Source organism: Coregonus clupeaformis, chromosome 13 (assembly GCF_020615455.1).
Source record: "Coregonus clupeaformis isolate EN_2021a chromosome 13, ASM2061545v1, whole genome shotgun sequence".
NCBI classification, from domain to species: Eukaryota; Metazoa; Chordata; class Actinopteri; order Salmoniformes; family Salmonidae; genus Coregonus; species Coregonus clupeaformis.
Genome location: NC_059204.1, coordinates 17,878,706 through 17,901,094, shown reverse-complemented (window position 1 = coordinate 17,901,094; position 22,389 = coordinate 17,878,706). Strand labels below are relative to the sequence as shown.

The window sequence follows — 22,389 nt, the reverse complement described above, 5'->3', positions numbered from 1 at the left end:
ATCGCAGTGGCTTCAAAACCATTTAGTGAGGGTGAATTTGTAAAAACATGCATGATGAAGGCAGCAGAGATTGTGTGCCCTGAAAAGCACCAGGCTTTTGCAAATATCAGCCTGACAAGAAACACAGTTGCAGACAGGATTTCCGATCTTTCAGTGGATTTGGACAGCCAGTTGAAGCAAAAAGTAAAGTCATTTATTGCGTTTTCGGTTGCAATTGATGAAAGCATGGACATTACAGATGTTGCACAACTGGCCATTTTCATCCGCGGAGTTGATGACACATTGACCGTCACCGAGGAGTTCGTGGAGTTGGTGCCGATGACAGATACAACGACAGTAGCTGATATTTTCACTGCACTCGTCGGCGCGCTGGACAGGGTCGGAGTGGACTGGTCCCGCGCTGTCAGCCTGGCTACAGATGGTGCGCCCTCAATTATCGGGAAAAAAGCAGGCGTTGTGACAAAGTTCAGAGAGAAAGTGCAATCTGCAAATGGAGGACGTGATTTTTTGACTTTTCACTGTATTTTGCACCAGGAGGCTTTGTGTTGCAAGTCATTAAAGATGGATAACGTCATGAAGGTGGTCATCCAAACTGTTAATTTCATCCGATCCAGAAGCCTGAATCACCGTCAGTTTGACAGCCTTCTCAGAGAGAAAGACCACATCTATGGCCTGCCATACCACACTGAGGTAAGATGGTTAAGCCGAGGTGCTGTGCTGAGGCGTTAATTTGATTTACGAGAAGAAATTGAACAGTTCATGGAAGAAAAGGGCAAACCAGTGTTTAGAATTTAATTCCGCAGAATGGATGCAGGACCTTGCATTTATGGTGGATGTTACAGAGCACCTGAATAACTTGAACAAACAGCTGCAAGGGCGCAACAAAGTTGCCACGCAGTATTATGACAGCATACATTCTTTCAAGTTGAAGCTGTCATTGTGGGAGACGCAACTCGACGGTGGTGATGCAGCTCACTTCCCCTGTCTGAAAAATGTGTGTGCGACCCAACATGTGGCAGACATGAAGCGGTTCAAAGATAAAATAACGGGACTGTTAAGGGAGTTTGAGCAACGCTTTCAGATTTTTGGTGAACTGGAGAAAGACTTCAAAGTTTTTTGTTCGCCATTCACCGTGAATCGCTCTGATCTGCCCGTCAGCATCCAACTTGAAATAATAGACTTGCAGTGTGACTCGGATTTGAAGGGCAAATTTGCCGCAGCTGGCTTGGACACATTTTATCAGAATCTCTTGCCAGGTTACCCCAACTTGACAGCCCTCGCTGCAAAACTGTTGTGCATGTTTGGAACCACATATCTTTGTGAGCAAGTTCTCTGTAATGAGCATAAAACAAAGCTGCGCTCAAGGCTCACGCACAAGCACTTGAATCACATCCTGAAGTTGGCTGCCACTCAGGATGTGACGCCTGATATTGATGCGCTGCTGAAAGCTAAAAGATGCCAGGTATCAGGAGTCAAATAAACTATGCAACCCCACTTAAAGTGCTGCATGAGACACCCTGATATAGTTCTGTGATCTGTGATATACTTCTGTGAATCACTGAGGCATTGTGTGTTTGTGTGTTTGTCCTCAGAATTTCAAATAACTTGGTGTTTTATGATTAATAGTGATGTTGTGCTTTTGGACACACTGTCCTCAGGCTCCAGCTTTATGTTTATGTTGATGTGCTATTGTTTTTAATTTATTTTATTTTATTTGTATATTTAACCTATTCTTGACTCTGTGGTTCTTGCACTTGTTTGGGGAACAGGATTTCATTATTTGTATCTACATTTCTGCCTGAGAAATGACACCCTGATATAGTTCTGTGATCTGTGAAACAGTTCTGTGAATCACTGAGGCATTGTGTGTTTGTGTTTTTTTTCTTTAGAATTTTCAAATAAACTTGAGGTGTTTTATGATTAATAGTGATGTTGTGCTTGTACTATTTTGGACACACTGTCCTCAGGCTCCAGCTTTATGTTTTATGTTGATAGTATTAAAACAAAGAAAACAATCTGAAGTTGTTGTTTTTAAGTTATATATATATATATATATATATATATACCATGATTTTACCGGTCCGGCCCACTTGGGAATAGATTTTCCTCCATGTGGCCCCTGAGCTAAAATGAGTTTGACACCCCTGCTCTAGATATTGTTTTATACCCTTCCCCAGATACACTACATGGCCAAACGTGTGTGTGTGGACACCCCTTCAAATTAGTGGATTTGACGATTTCAGCCACACCCGTTACTGACATGTGTATAAAATCGAGCACACAGCCATACAATCTCCATAGACAAACATTGGCAGTAGAATGGCCCGTACTGAAGAGCTCAGTGACTTTCAACGTGGCACCGTCATAGGATGCCACCTTTCCAACAAGTCAGTTCGTCAAATGTCTGCTTTGCTGTTATTGTGAAGTGGAAACGTCTAGGAGCAACAACGGCTCAGCCGCAAAGTGTTAGGCCACACAAGCTCACAGAACAGGACCACCGAGTGCTGTAGCGCGTAAAAATTGTCTGTCCTTGGTTGCAGCACTCACTACCGAGTTCCAAACTGCCTCTGGAAGCAACGTCAGCACAATAACTGTTTGTTGGGAGCTTCATGAAATGGGTTTCCATGGCCGAGCAGCCACACAAGCCTAAGTTCACCATGCGCAATGCCAAGCATCGGCTGGAGTGATGTAAAGCTCGACGCCATTGTACTCTGGAGCAGTGGAAACGCATTCTCTGGAGTGAGGAATCACGTTTCACCATCTAGCAGTCCGACAGACGAATCTGGGTTTGGCGAATGCCAGGAGAACGCTACCTGCCCGAATGAATAGTGCCAACTGTAAAGTTTGGTGGAGGAGGAATAATGGTCTTGGGCTGTTTTTCATGTTTCGGGCTAGCCCCCTTAGTTGGTTCGAGCCAGGCCTAATCGCCCAATATCAGTGCCTGACCTCACTAATGCTCTTGTAGCTGAATGGAAACAAGTCCCCACAGCAATGTTCCAACATCTAGTGGAAAGCCTTCCCAGAAGAGTCGAGGCTGTTATAGCAGCAAGGGGGGGACCAACTCCATATTAATGCCCATGATTTTGGAATGAGATGTTCGACAAGCAGGTGTCCACATACTTTTGGCCATGTAGTGTATATGCCTCGTCACAATTCCATTTCGGAGATCTGCGGACAGTTTCTTGGACTTCATGGTATAGTTTCTGCTCTATATGTGAAAGCAATAATTTGATATTTCTCTGTCCATTTTGTATATAATCTATACTGAACAAAAATATAAATAACAATTTTACTGCGTTACAGTACATATAAGGAAATCATTCAATTGAAATAAATGCATTAGGCCCTAATCTATGGATTTCACATGCCTAGGCAGGGGTGCAGCCATGGGTGGGCCTTGGACGGCATAGGCCCACCCACTGGGGAGCCAGGCCCAGCTAATCAGCATTTGTTTCTTCACCACAAAAGGGCTTTATTACAGACACATACTCCTCAGCACTCCTCAGACGATCCTGCAGGTGAAGAAGCCGGATGTGGAGGTCCTGGGCTGGTGTGGTTACACGTGGTCTGCGGTTGTGAGGCCGGTTGAACATTCAATTCTCTGGCAACTGCTCTGGTGGACATTCCTGCAGTCAGCATGCCAATTGCATGCTCCCTCAACTTGAGACATATGTGGCATTGTGTTGTGTGACAAAACTGCATATTTTAGAGTGGCCTTTTATTGTCCCCAGCACAAGGTGCACCTGTGTAATGATCATGCTGTTTAATCAGCTTCTTGATATGCCACACCTGTCAGGTGGATGGATTATCTTGCCCAAACAGTTTGAGCTTCTACTTCTAAAAATCCACCTTTCCAGAAATAAGTCTCTGTTGCCGCTTGCTACAGACCCCCCTCAGCCCCCAGCTGTGCCATGGACATCATATGTGAATTGATTGTCCCCCATTTATCCTCAGAGTTCGTACTGCTTGGTGACCTAAATTGGGATATGCTTAACACCCCAGCCATCCTACAATCCAAACTAGATGCCCTCAATCGCACACATATTATCAAGGAACCTACCAGGTACAACCCTAAATCCGTAAACATGGGCACCCTCATAGATATCATCCTGACTAACTTACCCTCTAAATACACCTCCGCTGTCTTCAACCAGGATCTCAGCGATCACTGCCTTATTGCCTGCGTCCGTAACGGGTCCGCGGTCAAACAACCACCCCTCATCACTGTCAAACGCTCCCTAAAACACTTTAGCGAGCAGGCCTTCCTAATTGATCTGGCCCAGGTATCCTGGATGGATATCGATCTCATTCCGTCAGTAGAGGATGCCTGGTTGTTCTTTAAAAGTAATTTCCTCTCAATCTTAAATAAACATGCCACATTCAAAAAATACAGAACTAAGAACAGATATAGCCCCTGGTTCTCCTCAGACTTGACTGCCCTTGACCAGCACAAAAACATCCTGTGGTGTACTGCATTAGCATCGAATAGCCCCCGCGATATGCAACTTTTCAGGGAAGTTAGGAACCAATATACACAAGCCGTTAGGAAAGCAAAGGCTAGCTTTTTCAAACAAATGTGCATCCTGTAGCACTAACTCCAAAAAGTTTTGGGACACTGTAAAGTCCATGGAGAATAAGAGTACCTCCTCCCAGCTGCCCACTGCACTGAGGCTAGGAAACACTATCACCACTGATAAATCTACAATAATCGAGAATTTCAACAAGCATTTTGCTACGGCTGGCCATGCTTTCCACCTGGCTACCACTACCCCGTCCACCAGCTCTGCACCCTCCGCTGCAACTTGCCCATGCCCCCCTCCCCCCCCGCTTCTCCTTCACACAAATTCAGACAGCTGATGTTCTGAAAGAGCTGCAAAATCTGGACCCCTACAAATTATCTGGGCTAGACAATCTGGACCCTTTCTTTCTAAAACTAGCTGCTGAAATTGTCGCAACCTCTATTACTAGCCTGTTCAACCTCTCTTTCGTAACGTCTGACATCCCCAGAGATTGGAAAGCTGCTGCGGTCATCCCCCTCTTCAAAGGGGATGACACTCTAGATCCAAACTGTTACAGACCTATATCCATCCTGCCCTGCCTTTTCGAACGTTTTTGAAAGCCAAGTTAACAAACAGATCACCGACCATTTCGAATCACACCGTACCTTCTCCGCTATGCAATCCGGTTTCCGAGCTGGTCATGGGTGCACCTCAGCCACGCTCAAGGTCCTAAACGATATTATAACCGCGATCGATAATAGACAGTACTGTGCAGCAGTCTTCATCGACCTGGCCAAGGCTTTCGACTCTGTCAACCACCGCAGACTAAATAGCCTTGGTTTTTCAAATGACTGCCTCGCCTGGTTCACCAACTACTTCTCAGATAGAGTTCAATGTGTCAAATCGGAGAGCCTGTTGTCTGGACCTATGGCAGTCTTTATGGGGGTGCCACAGGGTTCAATTCTTGGGCCGACTCTTTTCTCAGTGTATATCAATGATGTCGCTCTTGCTGCTGGTGACTCTCAGATCCACCTCTATGCAGACGACACCATTTTGTATACATCTGGCCCTTCATTGCACACTGTGTTAACAAACCTCCAAACGAGCTTCAATGCCATACAACACTCCTTCAGTAGCCTCCAACTGCTCTTAAACACTAGTAAAACTAAATGCATGCTCTTCAATCGAACGCTGCTGGCACCCGCCCACCCGACTAGAATCACTACTCTCGACGGGTCTGACCTAGAGTATGTGGACAACTACAAATACCTAGGTGTCTGGTTAGACCGTAAACTCTCCTTCCAGACTCGCATTAAGCATCTCCAATCCAAAGTTAAATCTAGAATCGGCTTCCTATTTGGCAACAAAGCCTCCTTCACTCATTCTGCCAAACATGCCCTCGTAAAACTGACTATCCTACCGATCCTTGACTTCGGCGATGTCATTTACAAAATGGCCTCAAACTCTACTCAGCAAATTGGATGTAGTCTATCACAGTGCCATCCGTTTTGTCACCAAAGCCCCATATACTACCCACCTATGTGACCTGTACGCTCTTGTTGGCTGGTCCTCACTACATATTTGTCGCCAAACCCCCTGGCTCCAGGCCATCTATAAATCACTGCTAGGCAAATCCCCGCCTTATCTTAGCTCATTGGTCACCATAGCAACACCCACCCGTAGTATGCGCTCCAGCAGGTATATCTCACTGGTCATCCCCAAAGCCAATACCTCCTTTGGCCACCATTCCTTCCAGTTCTCTGCTGCCAATGACTGGAACGAATTGCAAAAATCTCTGCAGCTGGAGACTTATCTCACTCACTAACTTTAAGCATCAGTTGTCAGAGCACCTTACCGATCACTGCACCTGTACACAGCCCATCTGAAATTAGCCCACCCAACTACCTCATCCCCATATTGTTATTTATTTTGCTCATTTGCACCCCAGTATCTCTATTTGCACATCATCTCTTGCACATCTATCATTCCAGTGTTAATACTAATTGTAATTATTTTGCACTATGGCCTATTTATTGCCTTACCTCCATACCTTGCTACATTTGCACACACTGTGTGTATATATATATATATATATATATAAAACAAATATTTTTTTATTTTTTTTACTTTGTTTTACCCCATATGTAACTCTGTTTTTATCGCACTGCTTTGCTTTATCTTGGCCAGGTCGCAGTTGTAAATGAGAACTTGTTCTCAACTGGCTTACCTGGTTAAATAAAGGTTAAAAAAATAAAAAATAAAAAAATCTTGGCTAAGGGGAAATGCTCATTAACAGGGATGTAAACAAATTTGTGCGAAATCCGCTTTTTGTGCATATGGAAGTTTTGTGGGATTTTTTTATTTCAGCTCATGAAACATGGGACCAACACTTTACATGTTGCGTTTATATTTTTGTTCAGTGTAGATCATGCATTCTATTGTACTTGGTACTGTTTCATAGATTTTCTGACGTTTTCTTGCTTGATCATGTGACATGCAATTATCCTTGAAATAGAAGCCAGGTGTGTGTGTGCCAACGATTTACACTGATGGCCTGAGGCCGAAACTTTTGTTTTCACTTTTTTCATTTATGCACTTTCTTGCACAAAGTATAATTTTTTTAGACACCATGACGTTTTAATAAACAATTGTTTTGGATTTATTCCTTTTTTCGACAGTGTGCGGGTCTCCATCTCTTCCAATAGTTTCTGCTCTGGCATGCACTGTCAACTGTGGGACCTTATATCGACAGGTGTGTTTCTTTCTAAATCATGTCCAAACTATTTAATTGTCCACAGGTGGACTCCAAGTTGTAACGACGTCAAGGATGATCAATGGAATTTTGATGCACCTGAGCTCAATTTGGAGTGACCTAGCAAAGGGGTGTGAATGCTAATGTAAATTAGATTTCTGTATTTCATTTTCAATAAATTTGCAAAAAAATCTAAACATTTTCACTTTGTCATTATGGGGTATTGTGTGTAGATGGGTGAGAATCTACTTCATCTATTTTGAATTCAGGATGTAACACAACGTGTAATAAGTCAAGGGGTATGAATACTTTACGAAGGCACTGTATATGGTATAACATAACGTAGGAGTAGTTATTTAGCTAATTAGTTAGTTATTCATGTAGTTAACTGTAGTTGTTGGTTTCCTCTAACTGGTTGGTTTACTCCTGTCAGAGCCCTGTCAGCTCAGAGGAGGACCTGGATGTGACAGTGGAGGTGTGCAGGGCTGCTGCCAGTAGGACCGCACCAGAGGAGCAGACACTGGAGACCAAACACAGGAGTAAGATGGCTGTGTGTGTGTTTTGACACTCGATTAACAAGATTTTTGAGCAGTATTACAGTTTGTAAGCCATCGTATTCACTGCTGGGTCATTCAGGCAGTAGTAGATGAGGACAGATAATAAACTGATGTAGTGTTCATTTCCCCAGAGTGTCAGCCTGTACAGGAGGTGTCAGAGGAGATTGATATAAACCCCACTGTCAGTCAGCATGCACCCTCTCCACTGGCCAGGTAGGAGCAGCACCAACACACTGATGCTCCATGGTAGAATCAACTGTACAATATGATTATGTAATGTATTTATTATGTTTGTTGTCAATAGAAGTTTCAGTGCAGATTAATGCTTAAGATTTGTAAATCCCTCTGTTAGAACCTGATGGGAATGTTGTTTAGGAGCTCTGAAAAGGGTGAGGCTGTAGTCCTGAGTAGGTCAGTTGGTAGAGCATGGCGCTTGTAGGTTCGATTCCCATGGGGGACCAGTACGAAAACGTATGATTTTTTTTTTTATGTACTCACTACTGTAAGTTGCTCTGGAGAAGAACATCTGCTGAATGACAAATGTAAAGAGTAGATTGAGGTATGATGTAGTCAAGAACCAACAGTTCTTCTTTTGGGAGTATGTCCACATCATGCCCAGTGTGCAACACTGAGTATTTCAGGCACAGATCTAATTATTCTGAGACACACTCTGCAGATAGTCTGTATGTATGTAGTGCCTTCGGAAAGTATTCAGACCCCTTGACTTTTTCCATTGTTACATTACAGCCTTATTCTAAAATGTATTAAATAAATAAAAATCCTCAGCAATCTACACAAAATACCCCATAATGACAAAGTGAAAACAGGTTGTAAGAAATCTTTGCAATTATTTAAAATAAAAGCATACCTTATTTCCATAAGTATTCAGACCCTTTGCTATGAGACTTGCAATTGAGCTCAGGTGCATCCTGTTTTCATTGATCATCGATGTTTGTACAACTTGATTGTCCAGCTGTGGTAAATTCAATTGATTGGACATGATTTGGAAAGGCAAACACCTGTCTATATAAGATCCCACAGTTGACCGTGCATGTCAGAGCAAAAACCAAGCCATGAAGTCGAATTAATTGTCTGTAGAGCTCCGAGACAGGATTGTGTCGAGGCACAGATCTGGGGAAGGGTACCAAAATAACAGTGGCCTCCATCATTCTTAAATGGAAGAAGTTTGGACCCACCAAGACTCTTCCTAGAGCTGGCCGCCCGGCCAAACTGAGCAATCGGGGGAGAAGCGCCTTGGTCAGGGAGGTGACCAAGAACCCGATGGTCACTCTGACAGAGCTCTAGACTTCCTCTGTTGAGATGGGAGAACCTTCCAGAAGGACGACCATCTCTGCAGCACTCCACCAAACAGGCCTTTATGGTAGAGTAGCCAGACAGAAGCCCCTCCTCAGTAAAAGACACATGACAGCCCGCTTGGAGTTTGCCAAAAGGCACCTAAAGACTCTCAGACCATGAGAAACCAGATTCTCTGGTCTGATGAAACCAAGATTGAACTCTTTGACCTGAATGCCAAGCGTCACGTCTGGAGGAAACCTGGCACCATCCCTACGGTGAAGCATGGTGGTGGCAGCATCATGCTGTGGGGATGTTTTTCAGCGGCAGGGACTGGGAGACTAGTCAGGATCGAGGAAAAGATGAACGGAGCAAAGTACAGAGATCCTTGATGAAAACCTGCTTCAGAGTGCTCAGGACCTCAGACTGGGGCGAAGGTTCACCTTCCAACAGGACAACGACCCTAAGCACACAGCCAAGACAACGCAGGAGTTGCTTCGGGACAAGTCTCTGAATGTCCTTGAGTGGCCCAGCCTGAGCCTGGACTCTAACCTGATCGAACATCTCTGGAGAGACCTGAAAAGCAACGCTCCCTATCCAATCTGACAGAGCTTGAGAGGATCTGCAGAGAAGAATGGGAGAAACTCCCCAAATACAGGTGTGCCAAGCTTGTAACGTCATACCCAAGAAGACTCAAGGCTGTAATCACTGCCAAAGGTGCTTCAACAAAGTACTGAGTAAAGGGTCTGAATACTTATGTAAATGTGATATTTCTAAACCAGTTTTTGCTTTGTCATTATGGGGTATTGTGTGTAGATTGAGGAGAAAAAAAAACAATTTAAATAAATTTTTAGAATAAGCCTGTAACCTAACAAAATGTGGGAAAAGTCAAGGGGTCTGAATACTTTCCGAAGGCACTGTGTGTATATATATATGTGTGTGTGTGTGTGTGTGTGTGTGTGTGTGTGTGTGTGTGTGTGTATGTATGTATATATATATATATATAGTGGTCTACTTGACCTGGCTGATGTCTCCAGCATCACGTGCTCACCCGCCCAGCACCAGGAGTGGTTGGGCCAGGAGAGACTGCACCCCAGCCCCCTGAACAGACGGCCTCCGCCCTGCTACAGCACCCCACGCAGCCCAGGTACCAACCAACCAACGCCACCCAGCTACCAGAGTGTTACACTTCAGCTGCACTATACGCGTCGAGTTGCTTTGCCATCAGCGTCGTGTCTGCTACACAGAGCGCGTTCTACCTGCTACACAGAGAGGGGAAGAGCATCTATTTTTCCCTACTGTACCATATTCATCAATTATGCCTAAGTACAATAGCTTTGGTCCAGTTTTTCGCAAGTACTCATTAAATTGTTGCTAGTGGTTGTACTAAATGTTCCTCTAATTACAAGTTGCTTTTGTTTACACATTGATAACATAGTCAATGTAGCTAGCTAGCTAGAGTTTCACTAGCGAGTAGCTTCTTGACTTCATAAATCTTAGTACAATAACCAGTGGTGTATAGTCGAGGCCCTATGCAACCAAAATCGACTTTATTTCAATTCAGAAGATGAATGAACGCGCGCTTCAACCATCGAGAATTGAACCTCTGCGATTCTTGAGCTTTGACGCTGCCATTGGACGTGACGCAACGCAAGCGCAACACTGCCAGTATAGCAGCTTTAATTAATTTCAAAGGAAGCGTTCCCTCAATGGCTGATGGCAAAGCCGTACGCCCGATGGCTGTAGTGTAGCAGGGCCGTTACTGGAGCTTCAGTTGTAGAAACCCTCCAGTTGCACCATAAAATTAAGCACTGCTCAAGAGTAGGCCCTGTGTGAAATGTTGGAGAACATACAGTACCAGTCAGTTCACACACCTAGCATTGGTTCCATGAGGGTGCGTGTTTAACACCAGGAGCACTACTTTTACACCTCTACGTTTACAAGTTGAATTGCAGCAAGGTGTCACCTGTCACTGGTATACTTGTTTTGGTTTGGTGCAGCAACTGCGCCCAACTACAGAGCCATGGGGGTCACTGGGGAGCCCATCCCCCCTCTGCCCAGCCTGCTGGACACCTCCACCTGGGGCAGCACCCGCTCCCTGCCTCCCCACACCGAGAGCTTCACCACTGCCAGCCTGGAAGCCAGCAGCACGGTCAGAATAGTCATCACTCTCCCAGTCAGAACCATGTTCAATTAATTATTCCGACCTGTCCAAATATATAGTATGCCAGTGGCCACCAACCCTGGTCCTGGAGATGTACAGGGTGTGCAGTTTTACCCAATAGTTTCTTACCTTAAATGTTGAGATGTATTTTGGCTGCTCTATCTGCAGACAGACCTCTCCAGTGTGTCACAGTCACCCCTGATGAGAGACTCCTCCCTCGAGGAGACTGACACGCCCACGGGCGTCCCAGAGTTCACCACGGCCAGCTCCGGAGAGAGACAGACCACAGGGCCCAGCCAGGAGGGGGTGGGCTCTACCTACACCGTACCCACCACCAGCCAAGAAAGGGAGGAGGAGAAGAACATGGCGTGTCTAGAAGGGGAGAGAGGGATGTCGCTGGCTGCTGACAGGGAAGAAGAGATGGAGGAGGAGGAGGAGGAGGAAGGGGAGTTGGAAGGGTCCGATCAGGGTGGCTGTGATGGTGTGGATGTCGACCCGATGGATGAAGAACCTCTGGATGCTAGCTCTTCTGTTTTAGAGGGAGGTGAGGTGTTGTCTCCAAACATGGTTCTGGAGGAGAGGGGGTGCAGGCTTTTATAGAAGCCCTATCCATGTTAACCCAACAAAAAATGTATGTGATGACATTGAATCAGTGTGGAAAACTGATTGGATTTGAAAAAAGTCATCAACGTAAGGGAATTCTTTTTTATATTGTTTTTGTTGTTTTTTACTTAAGTAAATCCAATGTCATTTTTTGATTTCACGTTGAATTCCTGTTAGTTGACAACTCAACCAAATGTACATCAGAACTGACGTCTGTGCCCAGTGGGAACTCACCTGATTCAATTAAGCAAGGTGTTGCTGATCAGTTGAATGTTATTTTCAGTAACTGCATTTCAACTAACTGACATGATATTACTATTAGATTAGTATGTCAACCCCAGACCAGTGTACTATGTATGTTTGGTGGTAGACTTGTGTTCAGTTATAAACCTGTCTCTGCAGAAGATGAACTTGTGTCAGATGAGGAAGAGTTGCCTGACGAAGAGGAGACGGACCATGAGGATGAAGAGGTGATTAATGATCAATCGCTAATTGGCGAAGAGGATTCTGTGGCCAGTACAGAGCAGGCAGAGACATCAGGAACCCACCATGGCAGCACACACAGTGAAGGTAGTACACTGCATTACATCAGCATTATAAGAAGAAAAAAAAACTAACAGTAGCAAATAAAGCTTTCTAATAAGAAATAGACCCAAAAGCAATTTACCTCTGTTCAGATGACCATTCAGGCTGTGGTCCAGACACAGAGGGAGCTGCAGCGCCTGTACAGCAGAGCCAGTCCAAAGGCCTGTCTGGGGGCCCAGACTCACTGGAGGAGACTGACAGGTAGGCCTCACTAAACATACAGTGCATTCGGAAAGTATTCAGACCCCTTGACTTTTTCCACATTTTGTTACGTTACAGCCTTATTCTAAAAAATCCTCATCAATATACACAGAATACCCCATAATGACAATGCAAAAACAGGTTTTTAGAAATGTGTGCAAATTTATTAAAAATATAAAACATACCTTATGTAAATACGTTTTCAGACCCTTTGCTATGAGACTCGAAATTGAGCTCAGGTGCATCCTGTTTCCATTGATCATCCTTGAGATTTTTCTACAACTTGATTGGAGTCCACCTGTGGTAAATTCAATTGATTGGACATGATTTGGAAAGGCACACCTGTGTATATAAGGTCCCACAGTTGACAGTGCATGTCAGAGCAAAAACCAAGCCAAAATGCCTGCAGCATTGAAGGTCCCCAAGAACACAGTGGCCACCATCATTCTTAAATGGAAGAAGTTTGGAACCACCAATACTATTTCTAGAGCTGGCTGCCTGGCCAAACTGAGCAATTGGGGGAGAGTCCTTGGTCAGGGAGGTGACCAAGAACCCGATGGTCACTCTGACAGCACTCTGACAGAGCTCCAGAGTTCCTCTGTGGAGGTGGGAGAACCTTCCAGAAGGACAACCGTCTCTGCAGCACTCCACCAATTAGGCCTTCATGGTAGAGTGGCCAGACGGAAGCCACTCCTCAGTAAAAGGCACATGACAGCCGACTTGGAGTTTGCCACCTAAAGGACTCTCAGACCATGAGAAACAAGATTCTCTGGTCTGATGAAACCAAGATTGAACTCTTTGGCCTGAATGCCAAGTGTCACATCTGGAGGAAACCTGGCACCATCCCTACAGTGAAGCATGGTGGTGGCAGCATCATGCTGTGGGGATGTTTTTCAGCGGCAGGGACTGGGAGACTAGTACAGACAGATCCTTGCTGAAAACCTGCTCCAGAGCGTTCAGGACCTCAGACTGGGGCGAAGGTTCACCTTCTAACAGGACATGACCCTAAGCACACAGCCAAGACAACGCAGGAGTGGCTTCGGGACAAGTCTCTGAATGTCCTTGAGTGGCCCAGCCAGAGCCCGGACTTGAACCCGATCTAATATCTCTGGAGAGACCTGAAAATAGCTGTGCAGTGACACTCCCCATCCAACCTGACAGAGCTTGAGAGGATCTGCAGAGAAGAATGGAAGAAACTCCCCAAATACAGGTGTGCCAAGCTTGTAGTGTCATACTCGAGGTCTCTGCCAAAGGTGATTCAACAAAGTACTGAGTAAAGGGTCTGAATACCTATTTAAATGTGATATTTCTGTTTTTGCTTTGTCATTATGGGGTATTGTGTGTAGATTGATGAGGGGGAAAAAACAATTTAATCCATTTTAGAATAAGGTTGTAACGTAACAAAATGTGGAAAAAGTCAAGGGGTCTGAATACTTTCCAAATGCACTGTAGCCCTGGCCAGGGGTCACCACTGTGCCTGCTTTTGTTCCAGCCCAACACTTACACAGTTGATTCACGCCGAACATCCAGGACCAGAGTTTGAGACCACTGTATTGGGCACTATTTCTGCCGTATTTATTCATTGGCTATATTACCAGACTGGTGATATAATACTAGAAGAGCAGTACCCCTAGAGTGGTAAAGTTCACATGTGACATATACTCAGGCTCTCTCTCTCCCTCTACTCCAGAGCTCACTCCACTCTGGATGAGGTGCTGCAGGGTATGTTGGTGGAGAGGGCCGCTGGTCACAGGGTTCTGAGATGTCCAGGTCTGGTTGCACACCCCAAACAACCGTGAGTGCCCAGCCATTAGCATATAACCTTACAACCGAATGGAATATCCACAGTTGAAGTCAGTCTAACATAGTTTACTAATTAGGTAAGTTGCAACTTGGGCCCATACTTTTACAATAGTGACTGTGTGATCATTACCAATATATACCTGCTTCATTCATACTATGGCCTTATGAACCTATGACCTAGTAGCCCTGAGAAGGTGCCTGATGTGTCCATCCACAACTGACCCATGTTACTGTAAAGTGTGAATTGGTGTCTTCAAGTGTTGTGTGGTATGTTTATGCCTTCACCTGTGGCCAGGCTGGGTGTGTGTGAATCCCAGGACGAGGGCGAGGTGAGTGAGGATGCAGGTTGTCCAGGAGGGGACCGTGCCGAGGTGGCAGAACGGAAGGGGGTCGACACCAATGACTTGGTAGAACCAGCACCTGTCGCAGGTGAACAAAAGCACCCTCCCTTTCTCCTCAATTAGTGACAAATACTAGAGGTGTAAAATTCTAACCAACTTTGTTTTGACAGAGAAGCTAGAGATGGCTAGTCATGGGACCTGGAGTCAGCCTCACAGGTATATGTAATAGTGTGTATAAATTGTAATACATTTAAAAATGTTACGTTTGTGCTTGTTATATTTGTAGAAATATATAATTAGTTTGCATGGTTAAAGACTAGTGTTCATATGGTTCTTTATGCCTGCAGGGTTATTGTCCTGGAGCAGACTCCCATCAAAAGCCTAAGTGACCCCAACCAAGTGAGATTGAGAAAGAACATGTAGGACAACACATGTAACACCTATGTAATTTGACTTCAGTCTTATTTCTCTACACCACCATCCTATTCTACCATTTTGTTGATTACATTCTACAGTACAATTTACTCACCTGTTCGAAAATTGATATTTTGGTGGTTAAAAACTGCCGCTTAAGCACTTGTGGCATGACAATGTTTTATTTGGTGCTGGACTTTGGATGACTTATGCATTTTATCTTGTTCTAAATGTTATTTTAAAATCTCCTTTGGATAGTTGAGGTCATACATGTCTCTTAAGTGTCTCGCTGAAGTTCTTTGTATTACTGTTAAGCTGTTCAAGGGCATGTGTATATTCAGTGCTCTACATAAAGCATTAGTTAAATTGTTACCATCATTACTGTTATTAATAGTTCTTAATTTACCATCCATAGATCAGATTTGACCAATACAAAGAAACTTAAGTCAATTTAATGGTCCGTTTCCATCTGCATTTTAAGCTTTTATGGATTCATTTAAGGTTCCTGTTCATCTTGTAATTGTTTTACATAGTTGGGGAAAGCGACTTCACTGTACTTTAATATGCTAATGTGTTTGCACTCTTTGTTAAATAAATTCCTGATTTAGTGAATACCTTGGCAGAGGAAATATGTCATTTTAATGAAGGATCAAAATACATTGACGCACTAGACAAGATGTACAGTTGGAAAGTAATCAGGCGAATTCAAATCGTTAATAACATATTTACAGGTGAAATGCATTAGCCACATCAGTCAAAATACCCTCAATATGATCAAATATTAAGCTGTGGTCATTACAAAAATAGTAGCTCTAATTTACAATACGGCCCGCCGCCTTCCACTTACAGCACCTCAAACATTGTGGTGAGTTGGTTCCATTGTGGTGTCATTTAAAAAATAACTAGCAAAATAAATCAATCCACAGCATATGAAGGCATGAGGATTCAACAGAGAACCCTTCAATGAGGCTAACATGACTAGACAAGGAGAGATGGGCAGAATCAGTCACTTTCACTACGTGCTGTTGGGTCTAATATCTTAAACAGTGCCAGTTCCTCACTCATATTAGCAGGCAAACGTGCCCTTTCTTGTCCAGCTCAATGACACAGAGATGCTGCAACGTCTTCAGCTTGGCGTCGCTAACTTTCATGTTCATCTGCTTCATCTTCTGCAAACTGAGGGCACCACTGGAGAAAGATTCGAAAAGTTAGAGCTTGCAAGAACTTCCACAAAATGCGTACACCTTACTAAGCATTCATATGACACAGGGTCTGACTGGTCCACAAGTTAACCGACATTCCTGCTGCTGGTGTTGCCTTGACACAACTTGGGCTTTCTGTGTAAAGGGTAATGTGTCTCGGGACAAACGGGACTCGTCGGACCTGTTTTTTTTTAGGGAGAAGTGCTCATGCAGCTGCTTGTAGAAGGCATTGAGGTCGGCCAGCTTGACGTTGGAGCGCACGCTGCGCGGCACTGCCTCCAGTGTGGCTTCACTCAGCTCCTCAAACTCACCCTCCTTCGAGGCTGTGGACAGAGAGCAGGCTTCAGTCGCCATTCTGTCTGTACAGAGTCCTGTGCCCTTATTTGGGTTTCCCCTGGATTCCTTGTATAGGAATGTTGTCATTAACCACGTTTCCAGCCACAGTTATGCGAGTAAAGTCATACCGTATTAAAAAAATATATCACGACAGCTGTGATGGAAACGAGCAGTTTCATAAATGCCCAAAGAATGTTTGTTCGACCTTTGTGTCGGTAAAATGTATTATGCGAGAAGTGGTGGTGGAAATGCCTTTAAGTCAAATATTGCTATTATATCGTCATGTGATATGGTGTGTGATCCTCCCACTATGACTCGGGAAACCATGCAGTTTATTAGGCTACAGATGAAATAAATTAACTTCACAGGGTGGTGAAAGTGCACAGTGATCTTGATGTTCCTTTCCAATAAATATCAAGGGTCTTATTCTAGTGACGTGATGATCGATGCTTCACTGCCGTTTGACAAATAAAAATATTCTCACTCTTATGTGGCCTACCCACACTGCATCTGCGAGCTGTTGGCTAGGGCGCACGTGTCAAGACCAGAGTAGGCACATTTGCTATTCAACATAACAGTTTGTGACAAAACTATAGGTAGAGTTGAATGCGATGTTAAACTTTAGATTTTTATTCGGTACATGAAAACTTAAGCGAAAAGTACATTTTGTGTGCACTACGTCACCACTCACTGATTTATCTGCAACATCTGTTTGGTGGAAACAACTGGTGGAAAATGCGCATATTTTCTTTATGCATATTTTAGAAAATACGCATGAAAATCTGTCGCCAATTGGATGGAAACCTAGCTATTGTTGCCTGCTATAGCGTCGTTATAAATATCCCAAATTGAAAGTGTGCTTAGTGGTTTTTCAGTTTAGCTATGTACATAACCTGTTGGTTACAAAGTAATGCAAATAGGGGTTTGTGTCTACTGTATAAAGACATATGCAGAGAAGAGTCTTAGAATTGGGGTTAACCATTACTTACACTGAGGCTGCTCTTGTGCTGAAGGCTCCATAGACATCAGTACCTGTGAACAGACAAACATTGGCATATTACAGTTATTACAATATAGGCATATTACACTGAACAAAAATATAAAACGCAACATGTAAAGTGTTGGTCCCATGTTTCATGAGCTGAAATAAAAGATCCCAGAATGTTCCATACACACAAGGCTTATTTCTCTCAAATGTTGTGCACAAATTTGTTTACATCCCTGTTGGTGAGCATGTCTCCTTTGCCAAGGTAATCCATCCACTTGACAGGTGTGGCATATCAAGAAGCGGATTAAAAACAGGATCGATTGTGCTGGGGACAATAAAAGGCCACTCTAAAATGTGAAGTTGTCACACCACAATGGCAAAGATGTCAAGTTGAGGGAGCGTGCAATTGGCATGCTGACTGCAGGAATGTCCACCAGAGCTGTTGCCAGATAATTTAAATGTTCATTTCTCTACCATAAATTGCCTCCAATGTTGTTTTAGAGAATTTGGCAGTACGTCCAACCGACCACACAACTGCAGACCACGTGTAACCACGGCAGCCCAGGACCTCCATCTGGCTTCTTCACCTGCGGGATCTTCACCTGAGACCAGCCACCCGGACAGCTGATAAAACTGGGTTTGCACAACCAAATAATTTCTGCACAAACCGTCTCAGAGAAGCTAATCTGCGTGCTCGTCGTCCTCACCAGGATCTTGACCTGACTACAGTTCGGCGTCGTAACCGACTTCAGTGGGCAAATGCTCACCTTCAATGGCAACTGGTATGCTGGAGAAGTGTGCTCTTCACGGATGAATCCCAGTTTCAACTGTACCGGGCAGATTGTGTGGGCAAGCAGTTTTGTGTGGGCAAGCAGTTTGATGTCAATGTTGTGAACAGAGTGCCTCATGGTGGCGGTGGGGTTATGGCATAAGCTACTGACAACGAACACAATTGCATTTTATTGATGGCAATTTGAATAAACAAAGATACCGTGATGAGATCCTGAGGCCCATTGTCGTGCCATTCATCCAATGCCCTCACATGTTTCAGTATGATAATGCACGGCCCCATAGCGCAAGGATCTGTACACAATTCCCGGAAGCTGAAAATGTCCCAGTTCTTTCATGGCCTCCATACTCACCTGACATGTCATCCATTGAGCATGTTTGGAATGCTCTGGATCACCGTGTACGACACAGTGTTCCAGTTTTCGCCAATATCCAGCAACTTCGCACAGCCATTGAAGAGGAGTGGGACAACATTCCACAGGCCACAATCAACAGCCTGATCAACTCTTTGCAAAGGAGGCAAATGGTGGTCACACCAGATACTGACTGGTTTATTTGATCCACGCCACAATTTTTTTTTTTTAAGGTATCTGTATTCCCAGTCGTGAAATCCATAGATTAGCGCCTAATTCATTTGTTTCAATTGACTGATTTCCTTATATGAACTGTAACTCAGCTAAATCTTTGAAATTGTTGCATGTTGCGTTTTATATTTTTGTTCAGTGTACAAGACGACCATAACATTTCACTGAAGTTGCGAAATCCTGAGCAGTCAAGCTTTAGATTTCTCTGAATGGCAAGATACTTAAAATTGGACCATAAAAAGCAGTGCACATACAATGGCATAGATAGTGTTACACAGAATGACGTCTGTCAAATATTGTTTCTCTGCACGCTCTGCTCCTGTACGCAATGACACCTTAGCTTGAGCAAATGGCCTTACCTCTGCTGTGTTTTGATTGACTGATAAACCAAGGAACTCTGCAGACTCCTGCTCTGTCTCAGTCAGTGGTGGAATCTACAAAACAGTACAAGTACAAATTCTCAATTGCACATGATTTTGCCACCATTACTTTAACTTTGAAAAGGGCCGGTTGACATTGTCAGATGTACGTGGAGGGAATGGTCTACCTCTACGTCAGCAGTCTGCTGTAACTGTTGCACCAGCTGCACAGTGGTATCGAGGTGTGCTCGAATAGAGTCCATTGACTGCTTCTGCTCGGCTGCAATCTCCTGCACTTGTGCGCACAAGGCCGCATGCCTCACCTTGATGGCAGACAGGTTCTCCAGCAGCTTCACAGGGTTTTCCTGTGGTCACAGGCACAACGCAAGTCAGTCATTGATTTGACAGACTGTTGGGTAAATAGACAAATGGAGACATCAGTCTGCATGGCAGAAGTTCAAAGATGTATAAGACAGCATTGCCTTTTTTGGATGGAGTGGAAAGGTGTTGGGTGACTGGTCTGTTCTGAGGACATGTTTTGTAACTAAGTACTGTGGCGTCCATATATTCACCTCTGCTGCACCGTTCTCTGGAGCACTTGTCAGGAATTCCAGCCTCAGCCGTTTCTCCATGTACTCCATGTCAGCCTCTGCCTTCTGGAACTGAAAGGACAGTTGGTTTAGTGTACTGCGAGCCTTAGAGTGTTGTAGAGTCTCTACACCTTACAACAGATTGTCACAACTATGAACATGAACAAAATGTGCAAAAAAGTTCAGTCACATCTTTCCAAGACTTCAGCCACAAAATTGTTGCCTCACAAAAGGTGTATTAAATGGTCTTCAGATGCATAGTGCCTTCAATGAGGCTTTAACCCAAACACTGAAACCCAATAAGCAATATTGCACTACTCTGAACAAAGTGGACAGCAGAGACAATACTGATAGGGTTCCAGGACTTGGGATCAATCCAATGCGTGGCACGGTGTCAAAATTGAATGATTAAAAATCAGGGTTGAGGTCAGTAGGCACAAAACATATTCAGAAACAGTTTGGGGAAGGCCCTTTCCTGTTTCAGCATGACAATGCCCCGTGCACAAAGCGAGGTCCATACAGAAATCGTTTGTCGATGCGATGTGGAAGAACTTGACTGGCCTGCACAGAGCCCCGACCTCAACCTCATCGAACACCTTTGGGATGAATTGGAACGCTGACTGCGAGCCAGGCCTAATCGCCCAACATCAGTGCTCGACCTCACTAATGCTCGTGGCTGAATGGAAGCAAGTTCCCACACCAATGTACCAACATCTAGTGGAAAGCCTTCCCAGAAGAGTAGAGGCTGTTATAGCAGCAAAGGGGGAGAACCAACTCCATATTAATGCCCATGATTTTGGAATGAGATGTTCGACAAGCAGGTGTTCACATACTTTTCGTCATGTAGTATTTGTGACGTAGTACGCAATTTTCGGAGACCACTTTTTGCTTGTGAGCGCTACTTTCAGAACTACTGGCTAAAAAGTATAACAGTACCGGAGAATCTCTTTAAGACCATGGATCTTCATTGTAGATTTTAAACTAAAAAACACATAACAAATATGTATTAACAACCCACCCTGCACAGCCCTTCCTTGGGGTGCACTGTTATACAGCACATACCGTTGTTTCAGTAAACCCCAGAAGAGTTCCCAGAATTATGCACTTGTTGAGGAGGGTGCCAGCTTTCCAACACTTTGGTGTACATTTGTTGCTGCTTCCTGTGTCCAAAAGTGGTCTTTGCAGTTTTCAGACGCTTTGACAATACTATTGCACTGCTAGCTGTCCAATACAGTAGTGCAATGAAGTCAGAGCACCTGCAAACAGCTTTGTTGCTAGCAATGGTTCACAGCTACACCTTGCAAAACCTATCATTGTGAATAATCCCTGGCCAATGCCCTTTTACCATTGCACTGCTTTCATTAAAGGGTCACCAGTAGTACAATACAAAAGGGGCACTGGACAGACAGAAAACATAATGGATTCCTCTTTATCCTGTTGTCAGTCATGAAGAAAAAAATAGACATCCAACCTCCTGTCAAACTAAAGAAAGAATTAACTACATGACAGAAACTTGAATTGGGTTGGCTGGGCCAGATCAAGTTATGACTAAATATTAATTGGTGAATCAAATTAAATAATCTAAAACTACATTAAAAACAGTTTAGCAATCCAGTGATCGTCAGCATTGACAAACAAACAAGTGCAGCTAAGTGACTTTGGGGAGCCGAATAATAGAGAACTTACGCAACATAATTGAATAACGTTAGTAGTAACGTTAGTATCTGGCTAATGTTTTAACAGTTGCATACTGTAGTTAGCTACGTTTGCTACACGCCTTGATTGGGAATTGCAATTCAATTTAAGGTCAACAACCAATTTGTCCAACTTTGATACCGTGAAAACTCGCTTTTAAACATCAACCGTCATGTACTGCGCGCACTCGAGGACGCGGAAAACGGCCTCTTCGCAGTCTAGTATTCGCTGTCATTGTGAAACGTGTGGCAAACAAGCTAACTAAATAAACACAGAAAATGGACAGAGCGCCATGGAAAAGCGATTTTTTTTTTTGCCATGTAGTGTTCTTAGCAGAAACACTTAGCACGGTATTATGTTCGTGGTTTGCTTTTCCTGTAAAATAATCAATTCCGATTTGAATGGCAGAACACTTGAAATTAGATTCTCGCTACATTGCCGTTTTTGACGCATTTGCTCAAACAGCTAATTGGAGACCACAGAATACAATTTATCTAAAGACTAGGAACGTAGGTTTACTAGCTTACCATCGCCTCCAGTTTATCAACTGCTGTCTCCATGATAAATAGTTTACATTCCTCAGGCAGCCCCGTGAATATAAAGCCACTGGTCTGGTTCATGTAAAGCCTGCTGT

At 44.0% G+C, this 22,389-nt stretch overlaps 2 protein-coding genes across 7 annotated transcripts in view; one reads left to right on the top strand and one right to left on the bottom strand.

The window, feature by feature from the left end:
* The window catches only part of LOC121579384 (inactive serine/threonine-protein kinase TEX14), a 27,529-nt gene extending 11,681 nt beyond the window's left edge, over positions 1-15,848 (top strand). For 3 of the 6 annotated variants that reach the window (XM_041893941.2, XM_041893945.2, XM_041893942.2), the window contains 11 exons: positions 7,685-7,790; positions 7,925-8,021; positions 10,109-10,248; positions 11,102-11,253; positions 11,434-11,809; positions 12,271-12,438; positions 12,546-12,654; positions 14,345-14,449; positions 14,753-14,886; positions 14,969-15,014; positions 15,146-15,848. In XM_041893941.2, coding sequence (XP_041749875.2) covers positions 7,685-7,790; positions 7,925-8,021; positions 10,109-10,248; positions 11,102-11,253; positions 11,434-11,809; positions 12,271-12,438; positions 12,546-12,654; positions 14,345-14,449; positions 14,753-14,886; positions 14,969-15,014; positions 15,146-15,221 — 1,509 coding nt within the window. In that variant the 3' untranslated portion in view covers positions 15,222-15,848. The remainder of the gene's footprint in view (positions 1-7,684; positions 7,791-7,924; positions 8,022-10,108; positions 10,249-11,101; positions 11,254-11,433; positions 11,810-12,270; positions 12,439-12,545; positions 12,655-14,344; positions 14,450-14,752; positions 14,887-14,968; positions 15,015-15,145) is intronic. The other 3 variants (XM_041893943.2, XM_041893944.2, XM_041893946.2) reach the window with 3 other exon arrangements.
* Positions 15,833-22,389, bottom strand: LOC121579386 (spindle and kinetochore-associated protein 2). Its single transcript, XM_041893951.2, has 7 exons — positions 22,283-22,389; positions 20,043-20,132; positions 19,659-19,835; positions 19,471-19,545; positions 17,740-17,782; positions 16,596-16,737; positions 15,833-16,400 (listed from the first exon to the last, which is right to left on the bottom strand). The coding sequence occupies exons 1-7, from the start codon at positions 22,373-22,375 to the stop codon at positions 16,274-16,276; spliced, it is 747 nt and encodes a 248-aa protein (XP_041749885.2). The 5' UTR covers positions 22,376-22,389; the 3' UTR covers positions 15,833-16,273.